The sequence below is a fragment of the Hakea prostrata genome, chromosome 5 (assembly GCF_041222555.1).
Source record: "Hakea prostrata isolate BN-2017 chromosome 5, UWA_Hpros_2, whole genome shotgun sequence".
In the NCBI taxonomy this organism is placed as follows: domain Eukaryota; kingdom Viridiplantae; phylum Streptophyta; class Magnoliopsida; order Proteales; family Proteaceae; genus Hakea; species Hakea prostrata.
In genome coordinates this window covers 32,458,830-32,474,078 of record NC_142604.1, presented here as the reverse complement: position 1 = coordinate 32,474,078, position 15,249 = coordinate 32,458,830, and the positions used below count along the sequence as shown (strand labels likewise).

At 38.0% G+C, this 15,249-nt stretch overlaps 1 protein-coding gene across 1 annotated transcript in view; it reads left to right on the top strand.

Annotated features, from left to right (window-relative positions):
- Window positions 1–15,249, top strand: part of LOC149015833 (uncharacterized) — a 42,656-nt gene that overhangs the window by 14,349 nt on the left and 13,058 nt on the right. Inside the window, exons 3-4 of the mRNA XM_089155919.1 lie at window positions 7,972–8,199; window positions 8,418–8,563. Of these exons, the coding sequence (XP_089012045.1) occupies window positions 7,972–8,199; window positions 8,418–8,563 (374 nt within the window). The remainder of the gene's footprint in view (window positions 1–7,971; window positions 8,200–8,417; window positions 8,564–15,249) is intronic.

The window sequence follows — 15,249 nt, the reverse complement described above, 5'->3', positions numbered from 1 at the left end:
AAAGAGGCTTTCATCTCCAAAGTCTTAACCAGAGATGATGCAAATTCATCTTTCTAGAAAGAAAAATTCATAACATGATTACCAACCATGTTTTCAGAAAAATTAAAACGATTAAGAAAGGACCATAATAATGAAATCCTTTACAATAACCTTATTTACGACAAAGGTATCATCACCAATGTCATCCTGGGGCACCCATTTCTTGAGATGATTAAACCTTTTACGGTAACTGATACAGGAATAACCACCAATACCCACGACAGAGAAATTTGCCTCGAATTTCTAGAAAAATCACAAGTACAACCCATTAACCACTTTTTCAACAATCCATATTCAAAATCATTTTCCATCATTACTTGATTGTAATATTGTGTCACATATATTAGCCAAATGTGTCAAAACAGGCACACATCATTGCATCTTACAACATCACATCTTTAGCTAAATTTTCAAAAAAACATGCATCATTGCATCCCTGACTCTTTTATCCATCCATCTTTCCAAGAATCCGTATCCCAACAAACCATTGTGGCGCCACCCAAGGCCCCCTCTTCCAGTATCACCATCAAAACCAAGGCTTTTATGGCACCCAAACTGCCCAAGCTACATTTGCAGGTTTTAAAGGTGGAAGTCTTAAAACTGTTGAACAATTAAACTTTGCCAATTCAATCCAAACAATAGGTGAACAATTAATGAGAGTTGAGAACCTAGTCCAGCAAATACCCAAAGAAACCAATTTCTGACCCCAAACTATTTATAAACACACCAATGTTTAAACCCTACCTAATCCCCACGATTAATGTGAAACAATTAAGCAAATCTGAAATTCTTAACGAAATTAAATATCGGTTAAGCAACCTAATCATTCTTGATACTCCTACAAAATCTGCAGAAGCATCTGCTTTCAATACTACCTACTCACTGAATTGAAATGATTCTGGATCTGACTTGGGCGAGTCCATAGCTGAATTAGTTTGTGAAATCAATCTTTATAACAATAATACCCATCAATTAACTCATTATTTCCACCTACATGCTTTTCTTGACCTCCTTATTGAACTGCAAGGTAGGACCTAGACCCAATACCAATCAGGAATCATCTGTGAATGGAATATCGATGACTTAACTGATTATCAAATTAAGAATAAATTTTGTAGGTATATAAGTACCGACACAAGTTCTTTACATCCTACAATAAATATAACAATACCATGAGAAAACAATACCCTAGCACCATGGCATTAAACAATAAGCATAACGAGAACTTAGAAAATACCATCAATATGATCCAAAATGAGAACATGATTTAAAAGATCAAACTGTGCAAACAACTAAAGAGGGAGCTAGTCCTCCTTAAAAAACAACTTCCTAGCATTTCCACACAGTCAAGCCCTACCAATACTAAACAATCCATTGATCGTTTTGTCCCTAACCCGGACCAACCAATCAATAGCATCCATTCCCAACAATGTCATGTTCTAGTAAATCTCATCATTGAATCGTTTAAACTTTCAACCATTGCCTTAGTGGACACAGATGCAACCTCAAATTGTATCAAAGGAAGATTGGACCCTACCCAATATTGTGAAAAAACCACCTATAGACTTTTTGGTGCCAATGGCCAAAGTCTAGGAGTCAATTACAAATTGTCAAATGTCCACATTTGCAACAATCAAATGTCTTTGACAAATATTTATCCTTGTTAAAAATATCATCACTAATGTCATCTTAGGACAACCGTTTCTAAAGATGATCAAACCCTTCATAGTGTCTAATGAAGGGATTTAAACCAATATTTGAGGAAAACAAATTTTCTTTGCATTCTTACGAGAATCTTAGACTCATGAAATAAACCAAATAAACTGTATCCAAGCCAAAGAACACCAACTCCAATTTTTACAAAATGAAATCACCTACAAACGCACAAAAGAACGTTTGTCTAAATCAAATATCCAAAACCAAAACCAACACTTCAAAAATCTCTTTGAGGAACTATGTTCGGAATTTCCTGATGCCTTTTGGCATAAAAAACAACACATTGTAAGACTACCTTACATTAAAGGGTTTTATTAAACTCAAATACCAACAAAAGCTCACTGTCCAGATGACTCACGAATTGCAGGGTAACCTACATAACTGAAATTGATGATTTATTACATGAAAAGCTGATCTGCCCCAGCAAATCTCCTTGGAGTTGTGCAGCATTTTATGTCAACGGACAGGCCAAACAAGAGAGAGGCACCCCTCGTCTTGTGATTAATCACCAACCTTTAAATGAGGTACTTGAATGGATTCGATACCATATTCCCAACAAAAGGAACCTCCTTCAAAAAATATGTCAAGCAACCATCTTCTCGATGAAGTCTAGATTTTGGCAAATCTAGGTTCATGAACATGATTGGTACAATACCACCTACCTTTATTGTTCCCTTTGGCCATTACAAATGGAATGTAATGCCCTTTGTCCTAAAGAATGCCCCAAGTGAATTCCAAAATATTATGAACAATATCCTCAATCCCTACTAACAATTCACTTTGGTCTACATCGATGATGTCTTCGTTTATTCCAAATCCATTGTAAAACATGTCAAACATATTCCACCAAATCATGAAAAATAATGGATTAGTTATTTCTGTAAGGAAAATGGAACTATTCAAAACCAAAATTTGCCGGTTTTTAGGCCATAACATTTACTAGGGAACCATTGTCCCCATTGATAGGTCTTTGGCCTTTGCTGACAAATTCCCTAATCTTATCCTTGACAAAATCCAATTGCAAAGATTTTTAGGAGCTCTGAACTATGTCGGGGATTTCATCCCACAAATTGGATCCCATTGCGAGCAGCTCTATTCCTGACTCGAGAAAAATCCCCCACCATAGCCACAGTACCATACCAAGGCTGTCCAAACTATCAAACACCTTGTCAAGACCATCCTGTTGCGAATCCTGATCTTCCCAAAACTGTTGAAACTGATGCTTTTGAACTTGGTTATGGAGGCATCCTCAAACAAGTTGATTGAGGGAAAGAAATACTTGTCCAATACACCTTTGGAGTTTGGAATGTGGCCCAAAAGAATTATAGTACAATCAAATTTATAGTACAATCAAATTAGAGATTTTATCCATTGTTTTGTGTATTCAAAAATTTGAATCAGATTTACTCATTCAAAAGTTTTTAGTATGTGTTGATTGCAGCGCTGCAAAACAGGTATTGAAGAAAGATGTCCAAAATATTGCTTCTTAACAGATATTTGCCTGTTGGCAGGCATTATTATCTAGTTTTGATTTTGACATTGAACATATCAAAGGAGAATTCAATTCCATTCCTAACTTCCTAACCTGCGAATTCTTACAGGGTTTCAAGTCTACCAATACTCCACCATTTGAGACTACCTAACCATACCAATAATCTCATTGCATACCTCTGGTGTCCATCAATATCTAAATACCCACATCTATGAAGAATGCTTGCCATCAAATTTCTTCACGAAATGGCTTGCTTCTATAAAAGCACTATAGACGAGACCTTCCAAGAAATCCAAGAAATCCTTGCGAAGGCAAAATGGTCTAAAGAAAATCATGATGACTATTAAGAGCTAGTCTTTGACTTCATCCAATTCTGACGATTATACAACCAGACACTGTAACCGTTGAAGCTTCATACAACTTGATTCTCCATTATTAAATTCTATGATCATGAAGTACTTCACGATTTGCAGTAGACAAATGAAGGCTTGCAATGCACAGAAAATTGGTGTAAAGAGGCTATCTACAATATCATCAATAAAAATGTTATGGATGAAGGCGATATAGAACGTCTTATTACTCTATCAATCAACCTTGATGCTTACACATGAATGTACGTACAAGGTCAAAAAATGATCAATAATCGTATTGCTTGAACAAAGTCCAATACCCAAGACTTGAAGATGGAAAATCGTCAGCCATGATGACACCAAAGAATGTCTTGTAAGCCATGACGGCAGTATCGACACCCGATTACCCAGGGTAAGATATAGATTACCGTTACTATTCCGGCAATGAATAGTCTGATGAGTCCTATTAGTAAAAGGATAATCTGTTCATCTTTCTGGCCAATATCCGGCTTGGTCAAATAGGATTAAACCATTTCAGCCAAAACCTAGCTTAACCAAATTGAGTTTAACATTTTGAACCTAAACAAAAGGGAAAACAATGCCTTTGGCAGATGGAAGGCCTTGGAATGGTTTATCTTCAATCATCAACAATCCTACGGTGCAAAGCAAGGGTACTCTCAACAATGCAGATCAAAGGCCAAGATTCATCATCAATCATGAACAATCCAACGGTGCTAACTAAGGATTCCCTCAACAATGCAATTCAAAAGCCAAGATTCAATCAAGGCCAAATCAAATCATTGCAAATAATCTCTCAACAATACAAACCAAGGGTCAATTCAATCTTCCAATCAGATGGTAGAGAGCACTACTACTTTCAGCCACAGTACCGACAGGGTTACTATTCATGAACAGTAACCGTTGTCACAACAATATTACATCAATACTTTTGCAATCAACTATAGTGCTTGACCTCCTCGTATTCATCTACAATGATAGATGTTTGGAATCTTCAAAGTGCACTATTCCGGATTTCAAATTATGAATTTCAAATCCATCAATGCCCATCATTGCTTATAAATAGAAGTGTTCTCTATTGTGAAGAGGAGGCTTTTTGGAGGACTTCTTTTCTTACCTTCTTCCACTTGTCTTTAGAAGTAGGAATCCCCTTTGCCATCAATACTTGTATCAACAATGTTTCTCCATCTTGTAACACCACAAAGGATCCCTCAATTTATATATATATAAACCCAACCAATGAAATGATTTATTTATTTATTTTTTTGTTGCTGCCATTGAGGTACAATGACATAGCATCTCCCCCTCTTCCTTCTCTCTCTCATTAATTTCTTCTTCTTGTTAATTGAACTAACCCTCTAAACTCCTCAACCCTAAGTTTATTCTCTCTCTCTCTCTCTCTCTCTCTCTCTCTCTCTCTTCCTTTTTCCTTAAACCGTGGCCATTAGAACCTATCTCCAGCCAAAACTAGCCATTAGAATCTATTAGAAATCCATCCCATAGCCTATGTATATCATCCCCTTCATCCAATCAAAAGTATACATCAAATATCATCCGAAACCCCTAGGTTCTAAATCACTTTCTTGAATTTACCTTCTCCCCAAAGAACCCAAATTTCCAACTTAGATCTATACTGTGTAACCGTCAGAACAATGCCAAATTGAAGGGTTCATCACTATATACCATTACCTAAGATTTTCTTCAAGTATCATCTAATTCCAGTAACTTTTCATCCCATATCTCAAGAACCTGCTCCATTCATCCATACCATTACTTCAAATCTCTCCAAAACCATTCAACCACTATGAACCTCTTCAATCTGGGGCTGCACCATACCAAGCTTGTTAAAGAATTCCTGAAAACCCCGAATCCCCCCTCCTATATGACCATTTTTAGTTGAAACCCCAAAATGCCCTTCCTTCATCTTATTTTAGTTGAAACCTACAAGGTCCGACAACTCGATCCCAGTGGCCATCTCAATGGACCATAAAACCGAGATCTCATTGAGTTGGAGGAAAAAATTCCTCCCATCTCAACCCAATTCGGTGACCCATCTAGGTGACTTTTAAGGGTCTTTTGGGGTTCAAAATTTCAGTCCAACCTATTTTAGGCCTTCTAAACACATTGGTAGCCTCAGATTAATGAAGAAGAACGTAACAATGTAACTTCCATTTTGAACCTAAGTTTGAAATTCCTATGCTGAAGAAGTAAAGATGGAGATCCATAAAACATAAAATACACATGATTTACTGAATGTATATGATTACATTAAAGTTCAAAATCAAACAGCTATTATCAGTTTAAATTAGTAAGTTCACGATCATATGACAAGATCGGTATATATATAAGTTTCACCACAAGAGTGCAACACTAAAAATACTAGTGGAGAACATAGACTTTAAAAAAAAAGAAAAGAAAAAGAGTCCTGAGTTTGGGATGTAATCTCATATTTCTTGAGAATTTGGTTGAAAACATTTTTAATTTTTGCCCTAGATGTTCTAGGAGTGTTGCTGATGAAGTTTAGTAGGTGTTTCAGCCAGAACTCTGGCAAAACCATGTTATCCAGTGAGACAGCAGGGAAGAGGATGAGAGGACCGAGATTTTGCTGAGATTGAGTCGAGATATCTCAACTCGATCTAGTTTGGGGATATTTATAACAGCAGTTGAACCGAGACTGAACCAATCTTGTTTGCATCTAATCTTGTCTCGGTTTTTTAAAGAGATCTCGCGAGTTCTGGATCATGCCTAAAACACCCTGCACGTTGTCTTCAACCTCCTGCCTATGATGACCCTCTCATCTCCCTCAACTCACCTTCTATCACTTCCTTCTTGATTGACCTTACCACAACCGATACAATTCTCTCCCACAGTCATCACAATCCATCTTTCATCTCCTTTCTCTGCCTTTTTATTAATTCTGCATCCCCACAAAGCCATTGATTCAAACATAAAAAAAAGTTATTTAAAAGTTTAGGTAAAGGATAAACTTTCAAAGAAGAAATAACCATGGATTTCAGACAATCGGTTCTTGGATTTGGGAGCAAAAATTAGAGGAAGAAAGAAATCCAGGGCTGACAAAAAGTGCACAAGAATAAATGTTGAAGGTAAGGTCAATTTTTTACTGCACCAGAGAGGGGGGCGTACCTCTGATTCCAACACAGTTAATTAGACAAAACTCATCCAAAGGAATCTGTACACATGCATCTATTGCAGGTCTCAAAGCAGATATGTCAAACGCTACCGCAACAGCTCTGATTGCAGTGTAAGATTTGGATTTGGATTCATGTTTTTCAAGCTTCATTTGATTGAATTCATTGTAGAGAGGTTTCAATTGACCACTACTACCTTTGATTCAATAGCTGCTTTCCCTTCTGTTGTTTCTCATTCCTTTGATCTTCTTCTTGAACCTGAAACGATTTTACATCCAAATCCTGTCGACAAACAGAGAGAAACTAACCCAAAAGTTTCATCTCCTTCCAATCAGTAGAAATCCTCCTACCACGTCTCAAGAAAATTACCCTATTTTTGCCTTGTCTCAAAGCCAACCCATTAGGAATTAAAACTTAAACTTCTCAAGCCTTTGAGCCTAGTTCATCACAACCCTAACTGTTTCAACCAATCCCATCCAGGGAACCGCAAAACGCCATAAGCTATCTCTGACAAAAACTTCAAGTAAGAATTCCGTAGCCTGTGAGCCAGTTCCTTTTAGAGATCTTGATTAGTGGCCCTCATCAATTGAGGTTGCATCAATAATTTAATCATACTCATCAAAGAAACAAAGCAACAAACGTAAGTCAAGGTAAAATCATGAAGTGTCAACACAACATGCTGGTATCTTGGGTCTAAGAAAGAGCTTGGAAGCCTGGGCATTTCTTAGGCGACACCGTGACACCTATGCTCTGAGTAATACGATACTTGAAACCTAGACTAAAATGAGAAACTTCTTCATTACATTGGTCATTATCTCTGCTTGCAGACTACTCATTCTTTGTTTTGTGATTAAAATGGACCTGAATTAAGGATCACTGTATGTAATTGGCATAGATACGCTATGAATGAGACTCATTTGTTGTGTCTGCTACCTTCTCTTAAGGTTAGCTTCATTCTGCTATACGTTTTACCAAAAGATCTGGTTTTGGAAAAGAGAAGGTAAAAAATTGTCTCAGCATTTGTCATTTAAGTGCTCTGTAAGTAGTTTGGTAAGGAATCCCTTCCAATTGACACCCGCCATTTGAAATATATGGTTTTTGTTCCATGATATGCCCTTTGGTTGTTTCACTATATATGTTGGGCTAAGAACATATTCCATCGGTGATTGTAAATTTGTTGCTTTTGTGTCTTCTATTTGTTCTTCAGGAGGAGGACTAGTCCTCCCGAGGGTGGAGCAGTTGGTGAGGAGCATGGACAGGAGGGACGTCCACAACATCCCCCTCAAAGACAAATCGTTGTCAGGAGGTTTCAGTTTGCAATTCAACTCGACTTGTTGCTCATACTGAAGCTGGCAGCTGTAATTTTTGTTTTCAATCAAGATGGGTCAAGGCATAGGCTCATTCTTCTTGTGTTCTTTGCTTCATTAGTTTATTTGTAAGTGGCTGAACTTGTTAAATATTTCTTAATTTTTGAGGGACTGTGTGGTGCTTATTGATCTTCAGCTGGGACAAGATTCTGGGCTCTTTTTTTGTTGTTGTTGGGGCCCTTGGGGGTGGGGGGGTTGGGCTTGCTGGAGAAATCAAATGATATCTGTTAACCATTCCAGTATAAGTATCTTTTGTATATTTATGCACATAGCGCTGATATTGCAGATATCAGACTGGAGCTCTCACACCCATAATTCGGTGGCTTTCACAAGGCATGCAGAGGGCAGCAGCACCTCCACAACCACGTGCTATTCCCAGGGCTGAGAATGCCCCTGCAGCTAGGCAGGAGGATGGGAATGCTGCTCCTGGAGGTAATGGTTTTCCTTTCCCTTTTTATTTATTTATTTTTATAATTCAATTCTTCCTAGTTATTCGGTTTTGCTTGATGAGCTCTTCCTATGTGTACATACTTTTCTGTCTAAGCATGCTATGCATTGACATATTTCATGCTTGATGCCAATGAAGTTTTAGGATATACAACTGCAGGTTAATATGATGTTTTAAACCAATAGGTACCTGTGCAAATTGAAACACCAATGGACATATATGTTCTGCTACTTGAAGTTCCTAGTCTGACATTTATGTCCCCCCAAACAACTTGCCAGTTCCGTTCATCTCCTTTTCTTTTATTTGTCACTATAGTTTTTCAGTTTGGTGGAAGTAATGGAAATTAACACCAGCTAAAAGAAAACTGAATATGAGTTACAGCAGTGAGCCATGAAGATATGTATCACCCAGTGAAACCATATAACCCTTAGAAGCAACAAAATGGTGGCAACTTAAACTGTGTATCTAGTATCCAATCCCAATAATCATCCTCTGATGTGCTTAACCTGTCCCATGCAAATCATTTAAATTTGTAAAATGAGAAGCCCCCCCCCCCCCCCCCCCCCCCAAAAAAAAAAAAAAAAAAAAAAAACCCACAAAGGAGAGAAAGAAGAAAAAGGAAAAAAAGGAAGCTAATTTCTTTGCCTCTTTTGCTTATAAGCAGCCTTCTCTATGACCTCCCTTATACTGCCACAAATCCATTCCTCTTGGGAAATAGGATAGGACTTGGCATCAAAATCCATACCTTGAGGGTTGTGAAATGCCCATTTAAATAAAAACTTCTTAATCGAATGCCGTTCTCCAGATCATGCGTATTAGTAAAACGGGAACATTGTTTATTGAATGTGGTGGAAGGGATTTCATTGAGTAGGGCAATTCAAAAATTGAAAGTTACCACTGAGTAGATGTTGGGAACCTTTCCTTACATGGTACCCTAATTACGTACTAAAATTGTTGGTGATAGGCAAGGAACAAATTTCGGTCGAAACTTGGATTTCGACCCAAGAGAATTTTTCAGTATTTTTTTAATGAAGTTTCAAACTTCAGTTTCGAGCCATATATGGACTTAAATTGATCTGGATTCTTGCCTCCAACCTATTTCAAGCATAATAAATACAATGAAACCACTAGTTTACCAAAAAAAAAAAAAAAAAAATTCCATTAAAAAGTTAACATTCAAGCATATAATATATATGAGAAGATCTGATAATGTTACCAAGTGCAAGTTTGCCTAATACATGTCTCCCTCTTCCCTCTACACCCCATACTTAGCACAATACATGTCCCATGATACTGTAGCTTTAAGATGTCTTGATGGTGGGTAGTTGGGAATCTCCGGATAATGAACTGATTCAATATCTAATGGAAGGGTTGGTGGTGGTTGTGGTATAGAGTGGAAGATTTGCTCAACAAACAAAGAACCACACTGGTCGTTAGTAAGCACAGGGACACCATAAGCTCCATAATGATAATAAGGTCCCAATGGCTGACTCTGATAGGTGAGAGTAAGAGGGACACCACAAGCTCTATAAGCTCCATGACTATTCTTCTGGTGGCTGACTTTGAGTCTGATAGCTAGGAGAGACACTATAAGTTCCTTAACTATAAGGTCCATAAGTCGATCTAATAGAACCCACACTCTTCATAGCAGTATCATAGACCGGGACTCTGCAAACCTATGCCATCCGGGTCCTCTAGAGGTGAAGTCTTTAGTATCATCGATGCTCATCGATCTCATAGAGCCCACCAACCTCTCTGCATCACTCAGACGGTAAGACCCATATGATGGCGTGTCCTCTGTGCCATATCCATGCCGTTTCCCCTTACCCTTCCTCGAATATTTTGACGAAATATTTTTGCCTTAAGATGTGGCTCCATCATGGTTTGAGTCCTATATCGCATGGGTGAATTGACTCTCATCTCTAAATCTCAGTAGTCGTCCTCCCCTTCCCTTATTCTCACATATTGGTGGTGGTGGTGGTTTGTCCCTAGGATTAGCTGATTCTTAATCACCAGGTCCAACATCCTCATCATCCCATCCATCATCATCGTCGTCGTTATCGGGGGATGCCTGAGTTGCATCATCCTTGGTGTTGGACCAGGCAATCAAATCCTCAGTTTGGGTGGATGCAGTAAGGTGTGGCATGAAGCGATAGGTGGACGTTGTATGTGCCCTCCCCTCTTGAGCCAAGAAGTCATCCACATTAGCCCCCATCTGCTCTATAACTGGTCTACTTGGACAACCTTCCTCATCCAACAATGGCTCTCCATTGTCCTTAATCCACTCAACTACTTGGTTATCATCATCATCCATCTTAAATATGTCGGACAACTCAATCATTTTAGTCTCTCTGTCCATCCATGTCTAATATGATCCACCCTCAGTCTCATATTATAGTGTAAGTAAGACAAGGTCCTCTAGATGCTTCATACCCAATCGTTTGCGCCTCTTTGAGTGGATGAGGCTGAAGGTGCTCCAATTTTTCTCACAATCAGTGGCAGAACATGTCTAGGAGAGCACTTTGCATGCAATTTTACTCAAGTGGGGTGAGTCGTGGCCAAATTGCAACCACCATTCAGCTGCAACAGACATAGACTCTAAGTCATTTCAATACTTAAGTAACTAATTGAAAGATAGAATATAAGTAATTAAATATATGATGAATTAACTTACTCCCAGGGCCGTCCCAATATGGCCACGAAACGACCGAAACTCCTAGTGGCGTCCCTAAATGCCTTCATCTAATATTTAAAGAAAATAAATCTAATATATATAGAAAATAACAATAACTAGGTTAATACTTAATGACTTAGTATAATATTATGAATTGTGAATATCAAATCACTATCTCACCTCCATAAGGATGATTGTCTGTTTAGATGGATCCGATTCCAACCTTTCCACTATAGTTTGGACAGCTTTTATCAAATCTTGCCTCATCCCAAGCATGTCTTTGTAATGGTTCTTGGGATTTAGATAATATCCTGTGCAAGAAAAAGCAAAAATAAGAGGGAATAGTCAATAATGTGATAATATAATGAAAATTAAGTTGATTACTAGACTTAACAACTCATTAGCCTTACATAGTGGATGCTGTAGGTTGCAGCTGCTTCTTTCATCTATGGTTGATTATGTTAGGGATTTTCTTGTTGTCTTGTGGGTAGACCTGAGCAACTTGCTATTTCATCCTATTTACTATAGCCCATGTGTGTGGTAGAGTAGGTGTTCTTTGTTGATCTACCATCCTCAATACACACCACAAGCTCAAACATCTTCATTACTATCCTCACATTATTCTAGAATGTCTCATCGAGTATAGTCAACTCCTTCCTTCTATGGATGAAGAACCCCTCCCAGTTAAGCCACTACTTTGATGCAAACATGCTCTTAAGGCCAAGTCTTCCTACTCTCTAAGCTCTGTAGTGCTATCCAATTGGTAGCAAATTAGTTATGCTTGGCCTCACTTAGTCACCCTGACACATGTTCCTAATCATCTTTACTGCATAGGTGTGGTTATAAATGAAGGTGCTAACTTGTCGGACTTGCTCCACGGTTTTCTTCATAATCTTTACCTTCCCTATTTCCTTAAGCATTAGGTCAATCCAGTGAGTAGTACATGGAGTCCAAAAAAGCCTATATATGTCCAGATAAGAATGTCCAAATTAGTAATGATTTATTGAACCATCAAGGCATCAATATGAAGTCATAAACCATATATATAATATAATATTGTATTTAAAAATTAAAATTAGTACTATAAGTAGAAGCATGTTTTGATACCTGGGGTTCTCCATCATCTTCAACCCAGCTTTCTTGTAGTTGGAGCCATTGTCTGACACAATTTGGATCACATTCTCTACTCCAACCTCCTTCACCACTTATTTCAATAATTTGTAGATGTATTTTGCATCCTTCTTCTCATCAGATGCATCTACTGACTTGAGGATCAGTGTTTTCCCATCACAATTCAACATGAAATTGATCATCGGTTGTCTAATGAGACTAATCCAACCATCAACCCACAATCACTCCATAATGAGCCCATATGGGCTTGAATCAATTAATATACTTATTCAAGTCCTCTTTATGTTTAGGCAAATATACATTATATATTTCATGTGGGGTGGTCTTTGTACACCACTCCCAGCCTTGGCTATCTCCTCAATCATATCCCCGTGGTTGGGCCTTTAGGCTATCTGTGCTGGAATATTATGATGCATAACCCATTTAGAGAAAGCCATCCCCACTTTCTCCTTCACGCTCCCCCACACGTGCTTCAACTTTCTTTGCTTTTGCTCTGGCCTCCTAAATCGGGCCGGATCATTATGAAGAATCTCAAGATCCGGATCTGTAGCATGTGCTGATGAAGCTCTACTTTATGTTGGGGCCTGTGGGATAGGAATCTCCTCCCTCACACTCTTATTCCTCTTCATAGGGACTTAGGAGCTACGCGTGCCTCCTATACCTGCTAGCTCTCTAGAGAACCCACAACCCATAGCCCTCTGCTGCCTCCTCATGTCATCAATTCTCGCCTGCTCCCTACTTATCATCAATGCCCTCTTCATCTGTGCGGAATCTATCAGGCTCACATCCATACTCTCCTGGCTCCTCTGGATCAAAGTCTTGCTCTCCTAGCTTTGAAAGGTCATCTTGGCACGCATCCTCGAACTCCTCCCTATGTGTGCTCTTTTCTTTCCTCTTTTGTTTTCCCCCAGCCAAGTATGAGGCCATTGCCTTCTTGATCTCTGAGGGCACCATTTGACATTTTGTTACATCCTTGCTTCCCCCAGTTAAATGCATCTTCAATCTAGTGGCCCACCTCCTATCTATTTCTTGTAATATTTGCACTCACTCTTCTTCTTATTGGCTGTCAGTGGCCTCTTGTGTTGCTGGATTATGTTTGACATCTTTTAAAGAGAGTGTTTGATACAGGAAATACACACTATCTTAAAAAACATTACAATAGGCTCAAAAAAGTACATGGATGCTACTGTAAATTATCTCTTTTTTCAAATGTATTTCAATTTTTTTTTAAAATTTAATATTTTTTAAAAATATTTAAATATTTTCAAGCAATTAAAATTAATAATTAGCAATAAAAAATCTGATTCAATCCCATCATTGCATAGATGAAGTGGTGGTGTCTCACATTCATCAAAAATAATTTTAGGAATATACATATTTTAGAAAATAATTTTTAAATATAGAAAAATACAAAAGTAGCAATATCCTAAAACTAATTTTAACTTCACATAATCATAGATCAACACTTTAGACTAACAACAACAACAACAATAAGCCTTGTCCCAACTAAATGGGGTCGGCTACATGGATTCTTGCCCTCCAATCAATTCTGTTCGACGCCATGCTAGATACAAGGCCTAAGGTATACATATCCTTTCTCACCACTTCTCCTAAGGTTATCTTAGGTTTACCCCTAGCTCTTCTAGTTCATTCAATCTGGGTTATATCACTTCTTCGTACAAGGGCATTTATAGGTCTCCGTTCAACGTGGCCGTGCCACCTCAAACGACTTTCTTGAAGCTTATCACTTATGGGAGAAACTCCCCGACCAACTTTAATATGATCATTTCTTATCCTATCCATCCTAGTTTTGCCATTCATCCATCTTAGCATCCTCATTTCTGCTACACTAGGTTTATCTATATGATTCTTTTTAACAGCCCAACACTCTACACCGTACATCATAGCTGGTCGAACAACGGTCTTATAAAATTTTCCTTTAAGCTTTAATGGAATAAGCCGATCGCATAAGACCCCGGACGCACCTCTCCACTTCATCCACCCTATTTTAATTCTTTGGGAAACTTCATCCTCTAAATCACCTCTTTTACTTATGATTGAACCTAGGTACCTAAAACAATCACTCTGAGGAATCTCTTTATCATCAAGTATCACCACCTCATCATCTGCCCGATCATGACTAAAGTTACAAACTAGGTATTTTGTCTTCAATCTACTAAGTTTAAAGCCTTTTGATTCCAAGCTACTCTCCATGATTCTAATTTGGTATTAATCCCCACTTGGGTCTCATCAATCAACACAATATCATCCACAAAAAGCATACACCAAGGGAACTCATCTTGAATGTCTTTGGTTAAGTCATCCATTACCAGTGCAAATAGATATGGGCTTAAAGTTGACCCTCGATGTAGCCCAACTGTTATAAGGAATTCATTACTTTGTCTCCCCACTCTTCTAACACTAGTCACCGAACCATCATACATATTCTTAACTATATCTACATATTTACTTGCAACATTTAGACTAAACATACTTTAATTTGAAAGCAATCTAAGTTGATTTGAGGCATAAACAAGACAAAAATAAAAAAATAGAGAATTTTATAAACTCATTTGTTTGATTCTCAAAAACCCAATAATGGAGGAGCAAGAGTGGAGTATGAATGCAAACGAGTTGCTAAAATGAGGTGAAATGGGGGTAGAATAAAATAAAAAATAAAAAAAAAAGAGAAAAAATTTGATTTAGGGGCAACACCAAGAGGGGCGAAACCTAGCAAAATGAGCGGAACTTGTGAAATTTCGCATGTTCCGCTTGAAATAGGTCATTTTATCACTTGAGAATGTAACTCTTTGGGTTGGTATGAAATTTCGTGTCATATTGACCAAAACTTCATACCGTTTGTTC